The following is a 19,894-nucleotide window of genomic DNA, read 5'->3' as shown; positions in this document are numbered from 1 at the left end:
TACAAAGACAGAAATTAAAGCTCACATACATTTAATGTCACTCACTATTTTTTCTTGTAAAGTGAACAACAGAATTTTATACGAAATATTTTACTGCAGTGCTTTTCAATACTTGGCTTGTATAATTTCTAGGGAATGCAAAGGTGTGGCATGCAGAATGCAAAGGGAGAAAAACCTCTGACAAACATAAAGCCTTCAAATAGGTAGAAGTAGTAAAAAGAAAAATGTAAAGAAAAAAAACAAATCCAGTCAGACCACTTCTTTGTAATTTCCCCATATCATGTATATGCTTACTCTAGAAATGCTGCTGGTTTATTTTGTATACTGGCCCAAATGTATGCTCATGTTTAACTTGCATTTCCTGACATTTGAGTGCCTAGCCATGGAACATTAACCATCTCTTTATGCAGGGTTTTTTTTCCCCCTTTTTTGACTGGTTTATGGTAAAGGTAAAATGAAACTTTCATTCTAAACCTTTATTTTCAGAACTACACCCTTGTCCCATGTTTGTTCGAGATATTGCTTTTACCTCAAAAATCAGAGGAGAATCCACTTAGTCATTTGAAGATCAGGCATTCAAATAAATACAGGTATGCCTTTCCTCAAAACCACATTAACTTCTTGATTTAAACAAGTGAATTAAAGGCTGGAAATTAATGTTACCATAACATTAGGTTCTTTCATTATGTGATCAGTGAATACTGAGCAATGTGACATTCACAGTATTGAGCAAATAACATAATGAACAGGAACAAAACTATTTATACTTCTACAGTTCAGTCTAAATTGCACTGTTGTCATAAACAGATAAGTAAGAGTTAATAGAACAGAAGTGCTTCATATCTCTTTGCCTGGAAAGGGTTAACAAGAACAGTGAGCCTGGCTGTCACCTGACCAGAGGACCAATCAGAGGACAGGATACTTTCAAATCTTGAGGGAGGGAAGTTTTTGTGCTGTGCTGTTAGTTTTGGTTGTTGTTCACTCTGGGGGCTCGGAGGGATCAGACGTGCAACCAGGTTTCTCTCCAATCTCTCCAATACAGGCTCTTATAAGTTCAGACTAGTGAGTACTAGGTAGATAAAGCGAGTTAGGCTTATGGTTGTTTTCTTTATTTGCAAATGTGTATTTGGCTGAAAGGAGTTCAAATTTTTTGCTGAAAAGATTTTAATTTATACTTGTATACTTAGACTGGGAGGGTGTTCCCAGTGTCTATAGCTGAAAGACCCTGTACCTATTCCATTTTTTTTTTTAAATTTACAAAGATAATTTTTACTGTTTTTTCTTTCTTTAATTAAAAGCTTTTCTTGTTTAAGAACCTAATTGTTTTTTTATTCTGGTGAGACCCCAGGGGACTGGGTCTGGATTCACCAGGGAATTGGTGGGGAGAAAGGAGGGAAGAGGGAGAGAGAGGCTGATTTCTCTCTGTGCCAGGATTACTGTCTCTCTCAGGGAGAATCTGGGAGGGGAAGAGAGAAGGAGGGGGAAAGGTACACTGTCCTCTCGGTTTTAAAATTCAAGGAGTTTGAATCACAGTGATCTTCCAGGGTAACCCAAGGAGGGGAAGCCTGGGAGAGGCAACGGTGAGGGAAAGGGTTTACTTTCCTTGTGTTAAGATCCAGAGGGACTGGGTCTTGGGGGTCCCCGGGCAAGGTTTTGGGGGGACCAGAGTGTACCAGGCACTGGAATTCCTGGTTGGTGGTAGCGCTACAAGTACTAAGCCGGTAATTGAGCTTAGAGGAATTCATGCTGGTACCCCATCTTGTGGACGCTAAGGTTCAGAGTGGGGAATTGTGCCATGACAACTGTGGATTGTTTTATGCTTTTACTGCACCCTTTTCTATGCTCTCACAGCATGTAGCACTTTATTACTACATATCTCATAGAAGACTTGCAATTCATGAAGACAAGACGGAAGAGTTAGTATGGCTACGGAAACATTAATTTATAATTGTAAGATTAAAGTTACATTTGAGATTATGTTTGGTTTGTTTTTTGTTTTTTTTTTAAATTCAGAATTATGCTTGTATTTCTTTTGTTCGCTTTCCCATCAAGCTCCAGTTTATTTTGGCAACACTAAGAACATTAGCATTGAAAATGCTGTTTAGAAGTTTGTTAGTTTTTGCTTTATGCTCTTCACGATAATGCGTGTTTGTGCCATCACTATTGATGGCTTTGGAAAGGACATATTAAACTCACACTTACGATTTCTTGAGACACTCTAAAGAACAGATATACTAAATAACCAAGATCTTGTTTCCATGTACATTTCACAAGTATTAAGGAACAAGGAAAGAGAAACATTTATTTATACAACACTATAATTGTGTAGGACATTTTACAGACAAGAAAGAAATAGTCCCTGTTCTGAAAGAGCTTCCAGCCTAAATTTGTTTGCAGTGATGTTGAAGCCATGTTGGATCCAGGATATTAGAGCAGTGGTTCTCAAACTTTTGTACTGGTGACCCCTTTCACAGAGCAAGCCTCTGAGTGCGACCCCCTCATATAAATTAAAAACACTTTTTTAATTTAATACTATTATAAATGCTGGAGGCAAAGTGGGGTTTGGGGTAAAGGTCGATAGCTGGCGACTCCCCATATAATAACCTCGCGATCCCCTGAGTGGTCCTGACCCCCAGTTTGAGAACCCCTGTATTAGAGAGACAAGGAAGGTGAAGCGATACCTTTTATTGGACCAATTTCTGTTGTGAAAGACAAGTTTTCGAGTTTACACCGAACCCAGACCTGAAGAAAAGTTGTGTATGCTCAAAAGGTTGTCTCATTCATCAACAGCAGTTGGTCCAATAAAGTATTTTATCTCATCCATCTTGTCAATCTAAATCTGGACATACCATAACAAGTGAGGACACAAACAGTGGGAAGGAGGAAGGGGATGACAAAAAATGAATACATTTCTAGTCCAAGCAAGAACTTGACTATCAACTGACTTTTTTTTAAAATGGTTATTTTGTACACTAAGTATCAGAAGGGTAGCTGTGTTAGTCTGGATCTGTAAAAGCAGCAAAGAAACCTGTGGCACCTTATAGACTAACAGACGTTTTAGAGCATGAGCTTACGTGGGTGAATACCCACTTTGTCGGATGCATGTACACTGATAAATCCTGATAAATGGAGAGATGTGTTGGAGAGATGTGCTCAAAATAAGCAGAGGAAAAACAGTACATAGTATGTAATTTTAATAATGTGAACACTGAAAAATTGTTCTTGAAACTAAATGGGCAGAGAATACCAAAAACACAGTTTCAGGTATCTGGGTTCCTGAATCAGGGGAAATGAAGGACAAAATTAGAGCTAGGATAATAAATGCCTACCTCAAATGGAGAGAGATAAGTGGTTTAGTATGTGATAGGAAGATACCAATAAGATTAAAGGGGAAAGTCTATAACCAGCAGTTTGTCCAGTTTTAATTTATAGTGTAGAGTATTGAATAACAAAGAAGAAACATGAACAAATGATCTGTTCCACAAAAATGCAAATGTTGAGATGGATGACTGGGGTAAGCAAGAAAGACCACATAAAGAATGTGGTACGTTAAAGCAATGTGACATTCATACTATTCAACAAATAATATAACAGACAGGTACATGCTCAATGTAACATTCATAAATGAAAATAAAATGAGGGAGTACAGGCTCGGATGTTTTGGTCATGTAAAGTGCAGTTCTAACTACTATGTGGTAAGACAGTCCACCAGATCAAGACAGAAGGAAAAAGACAGAAAGGTTGAGCAAGAAGTGGTGGGATGTTATAAAGGAAGACATGTTAGTATGTGGTATGATAGAGAATATGGCACTGAGCATAGCACTTTGGAGGGAGAGGACTTGTACAGCAGATCCCATTTGATGGGATTAACACAAAGAAAAAAGAAAATCTTTTACACTGAAAAACAAACTGCCTGTACTTACTTTTTATGGGATGAGCAGAATTTAGATGCTTGTCCAAGGGGAAGGAATATAGAAGCGCAAAGGGTGTGAGGGGAGAAGACATGCAGCAATGGTCAAGAGGATAGGAGGATTGGAAAGGGGCACTTAGTAGTGGTGAGAACAAATGCAGCTAGTAGTCAGTAACTTATAAGTAATGCTAGTCAGTTTCATACCATCTTTTAAACTCACTAGTGTTACTTCAAAAGGTCATTCCATCCTCCAAATTGACTAAAATTTAGTTGTAAAATTCATTTCCTACAATCTCCATGAAATCAAATACTTTACCATTTACACTGTAGTGAATTTTCTAAAAATAAAAACTGTGATTTATGCAGGACTCTAACTATAAGGCCAGAAGGAACCACTGTGATCTAATCTGATCGCCTGCATAACACAGGCTACAGCACTTCCTTGAATTAATCTTGTTTGCACTAGAGTGCAACTTGCCGAAAAACATCCAATCTAAATTTAAAAATTGCCAGTGATGGAGAATCCACCACAACCCTTGGTAAGTTGTTCCAATGGTTAATTATCCATACTGTTAAAAAAAACCCTCTGCCTTATTTCCCAGTCTGAATTTGTCTAGCTTCAACTTCCAGTCACTGAATCTTGTTACACCTTCATTTGCGAGATTGAAAACCCTCTTACCAAAATTTTGTTCCACATATAGCTATTTACTAGTTGTGACCAAGTCACCCTTAACCTTCTCTGTTGCTGTAAAGATGTGTCCTTGCTAATGTTGCAGCAGGCCATGGCGATGAGTAAGCTTCTGGGGATCTTTTAACATCGTCAAAGTATGGAGGTATGTGGAAGTAGACTGCCTCTGGACCCAGAGATCCCAAACATCTCAGTGACAGTGATCCAATGGAGCAAAGAACAAAAGGTAGGTAAGACCAGCTTGCCCTCCCAGAACCCAGCTGCTGCACTGATGGAAGTGGCATTCCTTGGAGGTGAGAGACGGCCAGTGTTCCCAAGATATTAACTGGCAGTGGTCAGATGGACATAAGGAGATAACAAGTAGTCTCAGCTCAACCACTGAAGCCTTTTGCTGATGCTATGTCTGACTGCAGGGGTATTTTTAAGAAGAGTTTTTAAAGGGTATTTTTCAACATTTACAGGAGGCATAAGTTGCTTTCTTGGCACAGTTCTCTTTTTTATTATATGATTGTGACTTTGGGATAAAATCCCAGTAGCACCCATGACATCAATCTGTGTTACGCATTTCAACATCACTTAAAACACGGGGAGGGAATCAAAGGCGAAATTGAAAGAAACAGAAGGCTATATCACTTAATTCTGTTTAAAATAAAATAAAAAAAAGGTTGTTCATACTAGCAGTGAACTGCTTACCTGAGTCTGACTGATTGCTATATGGTTGCCATGGAGCGGTGACTGACGTTCTTTTTCTTTACTATGACGACTGCTTTGTTTGCTGCGTTGGAGCTGCTGCCTCAATTTGGCAATCTGCTGGAAAGACATAAAATCAAGGTAAGCTGAGATGTGACACAGGTAACTGCTTATACCTTTACTTATATCAAGCAGTATCATGGACAAAAGAAAACCAAATATTTTCTAGAGCATTTTATAAAGGAACAAGTCTTCTGCTTCTTGCAGCACAGGCATCAATCATTTGGCCTATGCATTACATTCTTTTCCAAAATACTTGCTTAATTAACAATCTGAATTTGAAAGCAAACTCAATTTAAATGCTGAATTTTCCTCAGGTGCAAAATAAGCCCTAATAATAGATGCAAACCACAATCATTCCTCCGTACTCTGGCCTTTTGTCAGATTTTGTTGCTTCTCAACTGGTTTGGCATCAGAGAAAAATAATTTACAGACTTCATAGATTTCCCTGGTCCTAAACAGAACCATGTTTATCATTGACATTTCCCACCATTACTGACAAACGTTTTCAAAATCTGACAACTAACATGCATTGCTTCACTTCAGAAAAGCTATCTAACACACTTTTAGCCTATTTTAAAATGCTATTTTAAAACTGCCCCAAGCAGACCAATTCTCTTTGGCAAAGTGCTGATGATTTCAAACAAAAACAAAACCAACTATACAGTGCTTCCTATTAAAAAAGATTAACACATTTTAAGGTGAAAAGGGACCATGACCATTATTGGTCATTTACTCTGACCTGCTGCATAACACGTTACAGAATTTCATCCAAGGATTCCTACATCTAGCCCAATAACTTCTGATTGAATACAGCAGATCTTTTAAACACATCTAATCTTTAAAGGTTTTGTGTTTGTGTGCTAATACTTATGTTCCATTGTATGGGACACATCATTTTGCACTCCTGGTGTTCAATCTCCTTGGGTCCATGAGATGAGACAATGGTTTCAAAATGCTAAAGTCAAACAAACACTCTCCTGTCTGCATAGCTGAAGTAAGGCAGAGCAGGTCCTATTATACTACACAGATTCCTTCTTGGGTAACGTGCTACAAGAAGGTGATTTGGACGATATTCCCATTAATATGACTTTTTGAAGAAAATTCTATTTATAGCATTTACTAACAGTACACAAAACAGAGAGATTACTGCACAAATCATGAGAAACAAAAAAAGGAGCATATAGAGACTACATTAAGACTAAGGTCAGAAGGGACCACCATGATCATCTAGTCTGACCTCCTGTACATTGCAGACCATAGAACCTCATTTACCCACTTAAAACTACAATACTCACCTGGGGAAGTGAGGAAACAGATTGACAGAGCAAGCGGGGTACCCAGAAGTCACCAACTACAGGACAGGACCAACAAGGAAAAACAACAGAATGCCACTGGCCATCACATACAGCCCACAGCTAAAACCTCTCCAGCACATCATGAACAACCTACAACCTATCCTGGAAAACAATCCCTCACTCTCACAGACCTTGGGAGGCAGGCAGTCTTCGCTTACAGACAGCCCCCCAACCTGAAGCAAATACTCACCAGCAACTACACACCACACTACAGAAGCACTAACTCAGGAACCAATCCCTGTAATGAGCCCCGTTGCCTACTGTATCCCCATACCCACTCTAGCGACACCATCAGAGGACCCAACATGATCCACAACATTGTCAGGGGCTCATTCACTTGCACATCTACTAATGTGATATATGCCATCATGTGCCATAAATGCCCCTCTCCATGTACATTGGCCAAACTGGATAGTCTCTACATCAGGAACGGTAACATACAAAAGCCAGTAAGAGAACACTTCAATCTCCCTGGACATTCTCTAATAGATTTAAAAGTAGCCATACTTCAATAAAAAAACATCAAACACAGACTTTAAAGAGAAACTGCAGAGCTACAATTCATTGGCAAATTTAACACCATTAATTTGGTCTTGAATAGGGACTGGGAGTGGCTGGCTCACACAATAGCAATTTTCCCTCTCTTCATATTGACACTGCCTCATCAGCTCTTGGGAGTGGACCACATCCACCCTGATTGAATTGGCCCTGTCAACATTGGTTCTCCACTGGAAAGGTAACTCTCTTCTCTTCACGTATCAGTATATTTATGCCTGCATCTGTAATTTTCACTCCATACATCTGAAGAAGTGGGTTTTTTACCCAGAAATGCTTATGCCTAAATAAATCTGCTAGTCTTTAAGATGCCACTGGACTCCTTGTTGTTTTTGTGGATACAGACTAAACACAGCTACCTCTCTGATGCCTACCCAGTTGTGTAATAGTCCCCTAACCTCTGGCTGAGTTACTGAAGTCTTCAAATCATGGTTTAAAGAATTCAAGTTACAAGGATTAACCATTTACACTAGTTTAAACCTGCAAGTGATCCATGACCCTTGCTGCAGAGGAAGGCAAAAACCTCCTGGGGTCTCTGTCAGTCTGACTCTGGGGAAAATTCCTTCCTGTCCCCAAATATGCTGATCAGTTAGATCGTGAGCATGTGGGCAAGACCCACCAGGCAGATACCTGGGAAAGAATTCTGTGCAGTAACTCAGCAGCTGGAGAAGAGACACTAGATGGGGAGGGCTCTGAGGATTTTTGCTACTGGTAGTTGCCGATGGGCCACATGCAATTGTAGGCAGTCCCATCATACCATCTCCTCCATAAACATATCAAGCTCAGTCTGGAAGCCAGCTAGGTTTTTTGCCCTCCATTGCTCCCTTTGAAAATCTGTTCCAGAACTTCACTCTTCTGATGGTTAGAAACCTTTGCCTATTTTCAAACCTAAACATGTTGATGGCCAGTTTATAGCCATTTGTTCTTATGTCCACTCTGGTGCTTAATTTAAATAACTCCTCTCCCTCCCTGGTATTTATCCCTCTGATGTATTTATAGAGAACAACTGTAGTTCTGCTCAGCCAACTTTTGGTTAGGTTAAACAAGCCAACCTCTGAGTCTTCCGTCAGAAGGTAGGCTTTCCGTTCCTCAGATCATCCTAATAGCCCTTCTCTGCACCTGTTCCAGTTTGAATTCATCTTTCTTAAATGGGGAGAGCAGAATTGCACACAGTATTCCAGATGAGGTCTCATCAGTGCCTTGTCTAATGGTACTAACACTTCCCTGTCTCTACTGGAAATACCTCACATGATGCAACCTAGGACTGCATTAGACTTTTTCACAGCCACATCACATTGACGGCACATAGTCTATCACAGGATGACTATTACACCCAGATCTTTCTTCTTCTGTTGCTTCCAACTGTTAAATCCCCATTTCATAGCAAAAATTCTTGTTGTTAGTCTCCAAAATGCATGACCTTGAGCTTTGCACTACTAACTTTCATCCCATTTTTATTACTCCAGTTTACAAAATCATCCAGATCATCTTGTATGATAATCCGGACCTCCTCTGTATTGGCAATACCGCCCAACTTTGTGTCATCCACAAATTTTATTCACACACACTTATTGTACCAAGGTTAGTAATACAAATCTTAAATAAGATTGGTCCCAAGATCAATCCCTGAGGAACTCCTCTAGTAATCTCCCTCCAGTCTGACAGTTCACCTTTCAGTATGACCCACTGTAGTCTGTCCTTTAACCAGATCCTTATCCACCTTTCAATTCTCAGATTAATCCCCATCTTCTCCAATACCATACTGAAATCAAGGTAGATTAGATCTACGGCCTTCCCTTAGTCTAAAAAAAAAAAAAAAAATAATAAAATAAAAAATCAGTTATCTTCTCAAAGGAGGAGATCATATTCGTCTGTCATGATTTGCTTTTTGTAAAATCATGTTGTATTTTATCCCAGTTACTATTTACCTCTATGTCTTAACAGCTTTCTCTATCAAAATTTGTTCCAAGTCCTTTCATACAATTGAGGTAAAACTAACAGGCCTGTAGTTTCCTGGACCACCTTTTTCTAAAAAAGATGAACAATATTAGCAATTCTTCAGTCATAGGGCACAACCCCCAAGTTTACCGATTCATTAAAATCTTGTTATTGGATTTGCAATTTCATGTGCCATTTCCTTTAATATTCTTGGATGGAGATTATCTGCCTTCCTCCACTCCCGATTTAGTCCCATTAAGATGTCTGAATTAGACTTCCACCTCAGATGTGGTTAATTTCTACCTCTGTATCCTCGTTGCCATTAGCCACCCTTCCACTACTCCTAAGCTCTTCATTAGACTCATTAAAAACTGAGGTAAAGTAATTGTTTAGGTATCAGGCCATGCCCAGACAATCTTTAATCTCTACCCCATCTACCACAGCATTTAGCAGTCCCACTTCTTTCCTTGTTTGTTTTTCTTATTGTAGAGCTATAGAACCTTTTACAATTGGTTTTAATTCCCTTTGCAAGGTCCAACTCTACTTGGCTTTTGGCAGTTCCCACTTGATCCCTACACATTCTAACCTCAAAGAGGTTAATCATCTGTTTGAGATCCTTGCTCATCTATCTTGGTCTGCAACCCTTCCCTATTAAATTTTTCCCCTTGCTTGGGATGTAGGCTTCAAATAGCTTCTGCAACTTTGACAAAGTAATTCTAAGCCTCCTCCACATTCAGACCCTTGAATTCTTCAGTCCAATCAACTTCCTTAACTAAATCCCTTAATTTTTTAAAGTGAGCTCTTTTGAAATCAAGGACTCTTGTTGCAGATCTATTTTTGTTTATCCTTCTATTTAGTTTAAACTGAATTAGCTCATGATCCCTCAAACCACGGCTGTCCTTCTAAAACCAGTTCTTCTATGAGGTCCTCACTACTCACCAATATGAAATCTAAAATAGCATCATGCCTTGTTGGTTCAGCAACTGCCTGGTGAAGAAATCTGTCAGCTATCACAGGCAAGAAAATCTGGGCCCTACTATTATTATTATTAGCACTTATCCCCCAATCTATATCTGGAAGTTAAAGTCTCCCATAACAACACAATTCCCAGTAGTATTTATTTCATTAAAAACATTAAAGAGGTCTCTATCCATATCCAAATCGGATCCTGGTGGTCGGTAGCACACCCTAAGCACTATATTGGGGAACCTTCAGTAGCTTTCTTCCCTAATGTGATTTTGGCCCAAAAATAGACTCTTATCCATTCCATCATTTCTAATTTCTTTACAATCTACCTCATCATTAATATACAATGCTACTCCACCATCTCTGCCTTTATTTCTGTCTTTCCTGAACAGCATATCTTTCAATACCTGTAATCCAGTCATAGCTACTATTCCACCATGTTTCTGTTATTGCTACAATATCTGGTTTCAGTTTCTGCACCAGTAGTTTTAGTTCCTTCATTTTGCTATCCAGGCTCCTTGCATTGGTCTACAAACATCTCAATTATTGCTGCCTGGCTTCACCAACATTCCTCACCCGATTAAGTGCTGTCATTCTACTGCCAGTATCACCTATCTCACTATATTAGAATTATACTTCCTTTTAAATGTTCATTCTCCTACCCACTGCTGTTCCTTTCTCCATTGCTGTATCATTTCATACTTGATTTTCCACTCTCTCAAGGTTAAAATCAGGTGTGGAGATCTCATGAGAATCTCCCAACCATCTGCCCCGAGTTCCTAGTTTAAAGCGCTTACTGATTTATGCCAATCTCTATCCCAGAAGTCTATTTCATTCCCTACTCAGATGGTGTCCGTCCCATGAGAACTGTCCTCTGTCCATGAATGCCTCCCAGTGGTCAAACATCCTAAAGCTCTCCTTATTGCACCACTGCCTTAGACATCTGTTGATCATCATAATCTTGTCTCACCTTCATTCTCCTCCTCTGAGGACAGGCAGAATCCCACTGAAGATCACCTGAACCTCCATTTCCTTATGCACCTTCCCCAGCCTGTCGTAGTCTCCATTGATATGCACACGCTGTAGCCGCCTCGCACTGCTCTGAGCGCTTATATAGCAGTGCACAGCCATCTGTCCCCCAGTTCCTTCTCTACCCAAGAGAACTGGTGTGAAACTCCAAAGCAGAGGGGAGGGAGGGATGGTAGTGAAGCACCCATCTCAAAGAACCTCAGTTTCTGCACAAGGTGAGTAACCTTCTCTTCTTCAAATAAAAGTGTCCCTGTGGGTGCTCCACTTTAGGTGACTGTAGAGCAGTGCCCCTCAGTGGAGGGAAGGGGCTTTGGAGTTGGTTTATTGATGGTGGATAACACTGAGCATCTGCTGCTGATTGTTGTTTCAAAGCATAGCGTTTAGTGAAAGTATGGGCTGATGCCCAGGTAGCTGCTTTGCAAATGTCAGTGATAGGCCACAGATGTTGATAATGCTCTGGCGGAGTGCGTGCAAATTCCCGGTGGGGATTGCAGATTGTTGATTTGGTAGCACAAATGGATACACCCAGATATCCATTTGAATACTCTGTTTTGATATTGTTTGGCCCTTTCAGCGTTCTGTTATGGAAACGAATAGTCAAGATGATTTTCTGCATGTTTTTGTTCTATGTAGAAAGCTAACGCTCTGTGAACATCGAGCGTATGGAGTGAGGCCTCCCTCCCGTCAGCATGTGGCTTCGGGAAAAATGTAGGTAAGTAAATGGGCTCATTTAGATGAACAGGAGAGGCAACCTTGGGTATGAACTTAGGATGCGAACATAGGATTATTTTATCCCTAAAGAATGTAGTATAAGGTGAGTGTGCTGTTGGGGCACCAAATTCTCCCACTCGTCTTGCGGGCTTGATGGCAATAAGGAAAGCCACCTTCACTGATAAGTGCAACAAAGAGCAAGTTGCAAGGAGTTCAAACAGTTTTCCCATGTGACCGTGTAGAAAAAGGTTGAGATCCCACATGGGAGTAGGGTTTCTTAGGGTATGTCTACACTACGGGATTATTCTGATTTTACAGAAATCTATTTTTGGAAACAGACTGTATAAAGTCGAGTGCACACGGCCACACTAAGCACATTAATTCGGCGGTGTGTGTTCATGTACCGAGGCTAGCGTCGACTTCCGGAGCGTTGCATTGTGGGTAGCTATCCCATAGTTCCCACAGTCTCCCCCACCTATTGGAATTCTGGGTTGAGATGCCAATGCCTGATGGGGCCAAAAAATTGTCGCGGGTGGTTATGGGTAAATGTTGTCAGTCAATCCTCCCTTGAAAGCAACAGCAGACAATCATTTCACGCCCTATTCCCTGGATTGCCGGGGCAGACACTATAGCATGGCAACCATGGAGCCCATTCAGCCTTTTTTCACTGTCACCGTATGTCTACTGGATGCTGCTGACAGACGTGGTGCTGCAGCGCTACACAGCGGCATCCCATTGCCTTGCCTTGCGGATGGCAGACGGTACAGTAGGACTGATATGAGACGGTTACTCACCTTTGTAACTGTTGTTCTTCGAGATGTGTCGCTCATATCCATTCCAGTTAGGTGTGTGCGCCGCGCGTGCATGCTCGTCGGAAGATTTTTACCCTAGCAACCCTGGTGGGTCAGCAGGTCGCCCCCTGGAGTGGCACTGGATATATACCCCTGCCGACCCGACCGCTCCTCAGTTCCTTCTTGCCGGCTACTCCGACAGTGGGGAAGGAGGGCAGGTTTGGAATGAATATGAGCAACACATCTCGAAGAACAACAGTTACAAAGGCGAGTAACCGTCTTTTCTTCGAGTGATTGCTCATATCCATTCCAGTTAGGTGATTCTCAAGCCTTTAGGCGGTGGGGTTGGAGTGAGATGTCGCAGAGTGTAACACGGTGGAGCCGAAGGCTGCGTCATCCCTAGACTGCTGAACCAGGGCATAGTGGGAGGCAAAGGTGTGGACCGAGGACCAAGTCGCTGCACGACAGATTTCATGAATGGGCACGTGAGCGAAGAAAGCAGCCAATGAGGCCTGAGCCCTGGTGGAGTGTGCAGTCACATGGCCCGAGGGGACGTGAGCCAAGTCGTAACAGGCGTGGATGCACGATAGAGGTGTGGATGCACGCACCAGGAGGAAATCCGCTGCGAGAAGACGGGTAGTCCCTTGATACGCTCAGCCACCGTGACAAAGAGTTGGGGGGTTCTGCGGAATGGCTTAGTTCGCTCGATATAAAAAGCGAGCGCTCTACAGACGTCTAGGGAGTGTAGCTGCTGCTCCCTGCGAGACAAATGTGGTTTGGGGAAGAAGACAGGTAGGAAGATCTCCTGGTTAACATGGAAGGTCGATACCACTTTGGGGAGAAAGGCCGGATGCGGTCGCAACTGCACCTTGTCCCTATGGAACACAGTATATGGGGGATCTACTGTGAGGGCCCGAAGCTCTGAGACCCGTCTCGTGGATGTGATGGCCACCAAGAAAGCGGTTTTCCAAGAGACGTAGGGAAAGGAGCAAGTCGCTAATGGTTGGAATGGAGGGGACAGTCTGGCAAGAACCAGGTTAAGGTCCCATGTAGGGGCAGGGCGGCGTACTTGGGGGTAGAGGCACTCCAGGCCCTTAAGGAACCTAGACACCATCGGGTGAGAGAACACCAAGCGGCCATCCTCCCCTGGGTGGAAGGTAGAGACGACCGCCAGATGGACCCTCAAAGATGATACCGCCAGGCCCTGTTGTTTGAGGGACCAGAGGTAATCCAAGATGTTGGAAATGGAGACCTCGGTGGGAAGGAAGTTCCGCTCCACGCACCAGCACGCGAAACGCTTCCAGTTGGCCAAATATGTCGCTCTAATGGAAGGCTTCCTGCTACCCAGGAGCACCTGTTGCACTGGGGTAGAGCAACGCAGCTCAGACTGGGTCAGCCACGCAGGAGCCATGCTGTGAGGTGGAGCGACTGAAGGTCCGAGGGACGGAGCTTGCCGTGGTCCTGGGTGATCAGGTCCAGATGAAGAGGCAGGGGGACAGGGTCAGCTATGGATAGGTCTATCAACATGGTGTACCAGTGCTGCCGAGGCCACGCTGGAGCTATCATGATCAAGCGGGCTTTGTCCCTGTGTACTTTCAGGAGGACCTTGTGGACAAGCGGAAATGGTGGAAAGGCGTAGTGCAGGTGCGTCGTCCACGGTACAAGGAAGGCGTCCAGCACTGAACCCGGTGAGAGGCCTTGAAAGGAGCAGAACGTCTGGCATTTCCTGTTCCCGTGAGACGCAAAGAGGTCCATCGGGGGAAACCTCCACTTTCAGAAGAGCGAAAGAGCAACGTCCGGGCGAAGGGACCATTCGTGGGAAAGGAAGGATCTGCCAAGGCAATCCGCCAGCGTGTTCCGAACTCCCGGGAGAAAGGACGCGATGAGGTGTATAGAATGGGCTATGCAGAAGTCCCAGAGTCGTAAGGTCTCTTGACACAGGGGTGAAGATCTCGTGCCGCCCTGCTTGTTTATATAGTGCATGGCCGTTGTGTTGTTGGTGAATACTGACACACAACGGCCCTGTACATGTTGTCGGAACGTCGGACAAGCGAGGCAGACCGCTCTCAGCTCCCGGACGTTGATGTGGAGGGCCAGCTCGTGAGATGACCAAAGGCCTTGGGTGCGTAGGTGCCCGAGGTGAGCCCCCCAACCCAGGGATGATGCGTCCGTTGTCAGGGACGCCGAGGGCTGGGGCGGATGGAACGGGAGCCCCGCATACGCCATGGATGGATCCAGCCACCACTGTAAGGAGTCTAGGACGGTCGGGGGAATGGTGATGACCATGTCCATAGGATCCCTGGCTGGACGGTATTGTGAGTTGAGCCAGGACTGGAGGGGCCGTAAGTGCAGTCTTGCATAGTTCGTTACGAATGTGCAAGCTGCCATGTGGCCCAAGAGAGCGAGGCAAGTGCGTACCGCAGTCAACGGCGCCGCTTGCAGCCTCCAGATGATGGCCGCCATAGTCTGGAACCGTGACAGTGGTAGACAGGCTTTGGCAAGAGTGGAGTCTAGGATGGCACCAATAAACTCTATCCTCTGAGTGGGGATTAGAGTCGATTTTTCCACATTGATCATTAAACCTAAAGGTAGGAAAAGGTTCTTGACAATGCGGACATGACTGAGGACTCACGTCTCAGAGGTCCTAAGGATGAGCCAGTCGTCTAGATATGGAAACACGTGTATCCGACTGCGGCGAAGGTGGGCGGCAACTACAGCCATATATTTGGTGAATACTCTTGGGGCTGTAGAGAGGCCGAATGGGAGGACCGCGAACTGGAAATGTTGTCGGTTGACCATGAACCGGAGGAACCTCCTGTGAGGTGGGAAGATGGCTATGTGGAAGTAGGTATCTTGCATGTCAAGGGCGGCATACCAGTCTCCAGGATCCAAGGATGGGATAATGGTCCCCAAGGATACCATATGGAACTTCAACTTTATCATCTATCTGTTGAGTTCCCGCATATCGAGGATAGGTCTGAGACCTCCCTTCACTTTGGGGATTAGGAAGTAGCGGGAATAAAACCCCTTGCCCCGCTCATGCTCCGGTACCTCCTCTATGGCCCCTTTGGCGAGAAGCGTTCGCACCTCCTGTAGGAGTTGCTGCTCGTGAGAGGGGTCCCTGAAGAGGGACGAGGAAGGGTGGTGGAAGGGGGGTTTTGAATAAATTGGAGGTGGTATCCAAGTTCCAATGTGCGTAAGACCCAGCGATCTGATGTTAGCTGGGACCATGCAGGGAGGAAAAAGGAAAGACGGTTGGAAAAAGGAGGGCACGGATCCTTTCAAGAAACTGGTACAACGCCCTCAGGCGCACCTTCAAAAAGGTTTCGGCCCGGAAGAAGGCTTGGAGGAGCTCTGGTTCTGGCCCCCTTGGTTGCCCGATTGCCTTCGGCGACCATTTCTGCCTCGTCGCCTGGCGAAGTCTTGTCGCTGCCAGGGTTGAGGTAAGGGCGGTGCTGTTGGGGTCGGAAGGGCCTGCGCTGAGTTACCGGCGTGTGCATCCCTAACGAGCGCATAATGACCCTGTTGTCTTTTAGCCTCTGCAGCCTAGGATCAGTTTTATCCGAAAACAGCCCTTGGCCCTCAAATGGAAGGTTCTGAATAGTGTGTTGGAGCTCCGGGGGGAGGCCGGAGACCTGCAGCCACGAAATACGGTGCATAGTCATGCCAGAGGCCAGAGTCCTGGCGGTTGAGTCCACGGCGTCCAGGGAAGCCTGGAGGGACGTTCTCAAGACCTTTTTCCCTTCATCGAGGATCGCTGAGAACTCCTGTCGTGCGTCCTGCGGAAGCAACTCCTTAAATTTGTCCGCTGCCGCCCAGGTGTTGTAGCTATAGCGGCAAAGGAAGGCTTGCTGATTGGACACGCGGAGTTGGAGGGCCCCCACAGAGTAGACTTTTCGCCCTAGCAAGTCCATACGTCTTGCTTCCTTTGATTTAGGGGCTGGGGCCTGCTGGTCATGGTGCTCCCTCTCGTTAACTGACTGGATGATGAGGGAGCACGGAGGAGGGTGGACATACAGATATTCATAACCCATGGAGGGCACCATGTATTTGCGCTCTACCCCTCGCGCAGCGGGCGGAACAGAAGCCGGAGACTGCCAGATCGTAGTGGCATTGGCTTGTATGGTCTTAATGAATGGGAGGGCCACTCTAGTGGGGGCATCTGATGACAATATGTCCACCACTGGGTCTTGTACCTCCAGGACTTCCTCGGCCTGCAAGTTCATGTTCTGTGCAACACGCCTGAGGAGGTCCTGGTGGGCCCTGAGGTCAACTAGAGGAGGGTTGGCAGATGAGGTTCCAGCTACAGCCTCGTCGGGGAGGATGAAGAGGAGAGACCTGGAACGAGCGGGTCTGATGAGGGTTCCGCCTGGTGGATCGTGTCCGTCTCCCTAGGGAGCTCAGAGTCCTGAAGCTGGGTCAACCCTTCCTCCATAGGAGGAGGAGGAGGATGGGTAATCGTGGCCTCCGGCACCCTGTGTTCTGAGGCAGTCGAGTGCGATGGACCTGGGTGAGGGCCTTGGGCCTGATGGTATGCCCAAGGCGTTCAGAATCCCCACTGCTGCGGTCCATGATCTTGAGGCTGGGGCTCATGGAATAATGCAGCAGGCACGTTGGTGTCTGGGGCGTATGCACTATCCGCCTGAGAAGACACGGACTGGTGTCGGGACGGCCATGGAGGAGCCGAACGAGGCTGGTATGAGTCCCTTGCTCCCGTCGCTGGAGATCTCCTCGGTGCCGGGGATTGGTACTGGGAATCATATCGGTGCCGAGACTGAGACCGGGACCTGCAACCAGCGCGGTGCCGGGAGGTCGACCTGGATCTCAAACGTTGGCGGTGGGACCGGCTGCGAGAGTCTTGGTGCCTAGAGCCGGAGCGGTACCAAGCGTACCGTGCAGGACGAGAGGTGGATCTGTGCTGCGAGTACGACCAGTATCGCCTCGGTGAGTGGTGCCGGGACTGCGAGCGGCGTCGAGACCGGGACTGTCCATGAGACCGTGAGCGGTGCCAGGACCTGGATCGAGATCGGTGCCGGCTCGTTGATTCCAGCGAAGAAGGCCTCATAGCGGCAGGCTTGCCTCTAGAATGCAGAACCCACACCGACGGTGCCGGGGATTGAGGCAGGGCAGACTCAGTCTTTGCAATAAGGTCCCTGGCCAAGGAGAATGTCTCCGGCGTGGAGGGGACCGTCAGCTCGACCACAGGTCTCACCAGGGAGCTCTCCAGGACCAGACTCGACGGCCCTCTCGGGACCGGAGTCGACGGTACCACAGTCGTCAGTGCTGCAGCAGGAGTAGGTGCCGGGCGATCCAAATGAGTCTGCGCCGAAGGTGTGGAGGAAGCTGAGGGCCTTTGGCCAGGTCCCTGTGCCGGAGAAGGCCGGTGCCGAGGTGTCTTGGCGGAGCTGGCACGGTCCGGTGCCAGAGGAGCGCTGTCAGCGCTCGGTGCTGAGAACGGAGGGTTAAGGGCTGCCTCCATAAGGAGAGTCTTTAAGCGAAAGTCCCTCTCCTTTTCAGTCCGTGGCTTAAAGGCCTTGCAAATGCGGCACTTGTCAGAGATATGCGATTCCCCGAGGCACTTTAGGCAAGAGTCGTGGGGATCGCTCGTGGGCATCGGCTTTTTACAGGCCGAGCACGGTTTAAACGCTGGTGAACCGGGCATGGGCCCCGACACCAGGTGTGGGGAAGGGCTAAAGCCCAAGCCCCGCTAAACTATATACTATAACTAACTAACAACTATAAAACTAATTACACTATAGACTAAGTCAACTATATACAACAAGAGATCAAATGAACAAGGAGAAGCTAGGGAAGCGGAGGACAGCTAAGCCACGCTCCACTGTTCCAACGACTGACACGGGTGGTAAGAAGGAACTGAGGAGCGGACGGGTCAGCAGGGGTATATATCCAGCGCCATGGCAACGCCATTCCAGGGGGCGACCTGCCGACCCACCGGAGTTGCTAGGGTAAAAATCTTCCGACGAGCGTGCATGCACGGCACGCACAGCTAACTGGAAAGGATATGAGCAATCACTCGAAGAAAACCATCATTTCCGTCAAACGATTCTTTTCCCTTTGCTTTCACGGGGGTGGGGTGGGGTGGGATGGGGTGGACGGGCTGTTGACATATAGCCTGAACCACTCGCGACAATGTTCTGGACTCTTCAGGCTTCGGGAGCTCAGCTAAGAATTCAAATGGTTTTCAGAGAGTGTGGGAACTGTGGGATAGCTACAGTTGTCAGTCACCCCTCCCTCCGTGACCGTCCATTTGATTCTTTGGCTTTCTGGTACGCTTGTCTCAGCTTCTTAAGTTTCACGCAGCACTGTGTTGAGTCCCTGTTGCAGCCTCTGTCCATCATAGCCTTGCAGATTTTTTCAAATGTTTTGGCATTGTGTCTTTTGGAACGGAGTTCTGATAGAACAGATTCAACTCCCCATACAGAGATCAGATTCAGTATCTACCGTATGGTCCATGCTGGAGCTCTTTTTTGATTCTGGGACTGCATGGTCACCTGTGATGATCAGTGCTCCATGCTCGGCAAACAGGAAATGAAATTCAAAAGTTCGCAGGGCTTTTCCTGTGCACCTGGCCAGTGCATCCAAGTTCAGATTGCTGTCCAGAGCGGTCACAATGCTGCATGGTGGGATAGCTCCCGGAGACCAATACCGTCGAAATGTGGCCACACTAACCCTAATTCGAAATGGCAATACTGATTTCAGCGCTACTCCCCTCGTCGGGGAGGAGTATAGATATCGATATTAAGAGCCCTTTCTATCGAAGTAAAGGGCTTCGTTGTGTGGACGGGTGCAGGGTTAATTCGGTTTAACGCTGCTAAATTCGAGATAAACTTGTAGTGTAGACCAGGCCTTAGTGTGGGATAAGTGTTTTCTATGCCTTTAAGAAGGCATTTAATTGTCGGGTGAGCAAAGATAGTGACTCTGTCCACCTTGTTGTGGAAGAAGGTGATGGCAGCCAAATGTACTGATGTAGCTTGTGGATAGCCCTGATTTTTTAAACCCCAGTATATAGTCAAGGATTCTTGGTACTGGGTCCGACTGTGGAAAGATCTGTTTGTCCTGGCACCAAGTGCAGAATCATTTCCACTTACGAATATATGTCTTTCTTATGCTTATTCTCAGACTGTTCTGTAGTACGTCTTCCACGTCCTCAGAAGTCCTTCTTGACTCACATCAGGCA

The 19,894-nt window shown here is 45.7% G+C and overlaps 1 protein-coding gene across 3 annotated transcripts in view; it reads right to left on the bottom strand.

The window, feature by feature from the left end:
• The window catches only part of GLCCI1 (glucocorticoid induced 1), a 115,639-nt gene that overhangs the window by 26,726 nt on the left and 69,019 nt on the right, over positions 1-19,894 (bottom strand). For 2 of the 3 annotated variants that reach the window (XM_050938629.1, XM_050938631.1), the window contains exon 4: positions 5,292-5,408. In XM_050938629.1, the coding sequence (XP_050794586.1) occupies positions 5,292-5,408 (117 nt within the window). The remainder of the gene's footprint in view (positions 1-5,291; positions 5,409-19,894) is intronic. The other variant, XM_050938630.1, reaches the window with a different exon arrangement.

The sequence above is a fragment of the Gopherus flavomarginatus genome, chromosome 2 (assembly GCF_025201925.1).
Source record: "Gopherus flavomarginatus isolate rGopFla2 chromosome 2, rGopFla2.mat.asm, whole genome shotgun sequence".
NCBI classification, from domain to species: domain Eukaryota; kingdom Metazoa; phylum Chordata; order Testudines; family Testudinidae; genus Gopherus; species Gopherus flavomarginatus.
The sequence above is the reverse complement of the archived record's forward strand: the minus strand, read 5'-3'. Positions and strand labels throughout refer to the sequence as shown.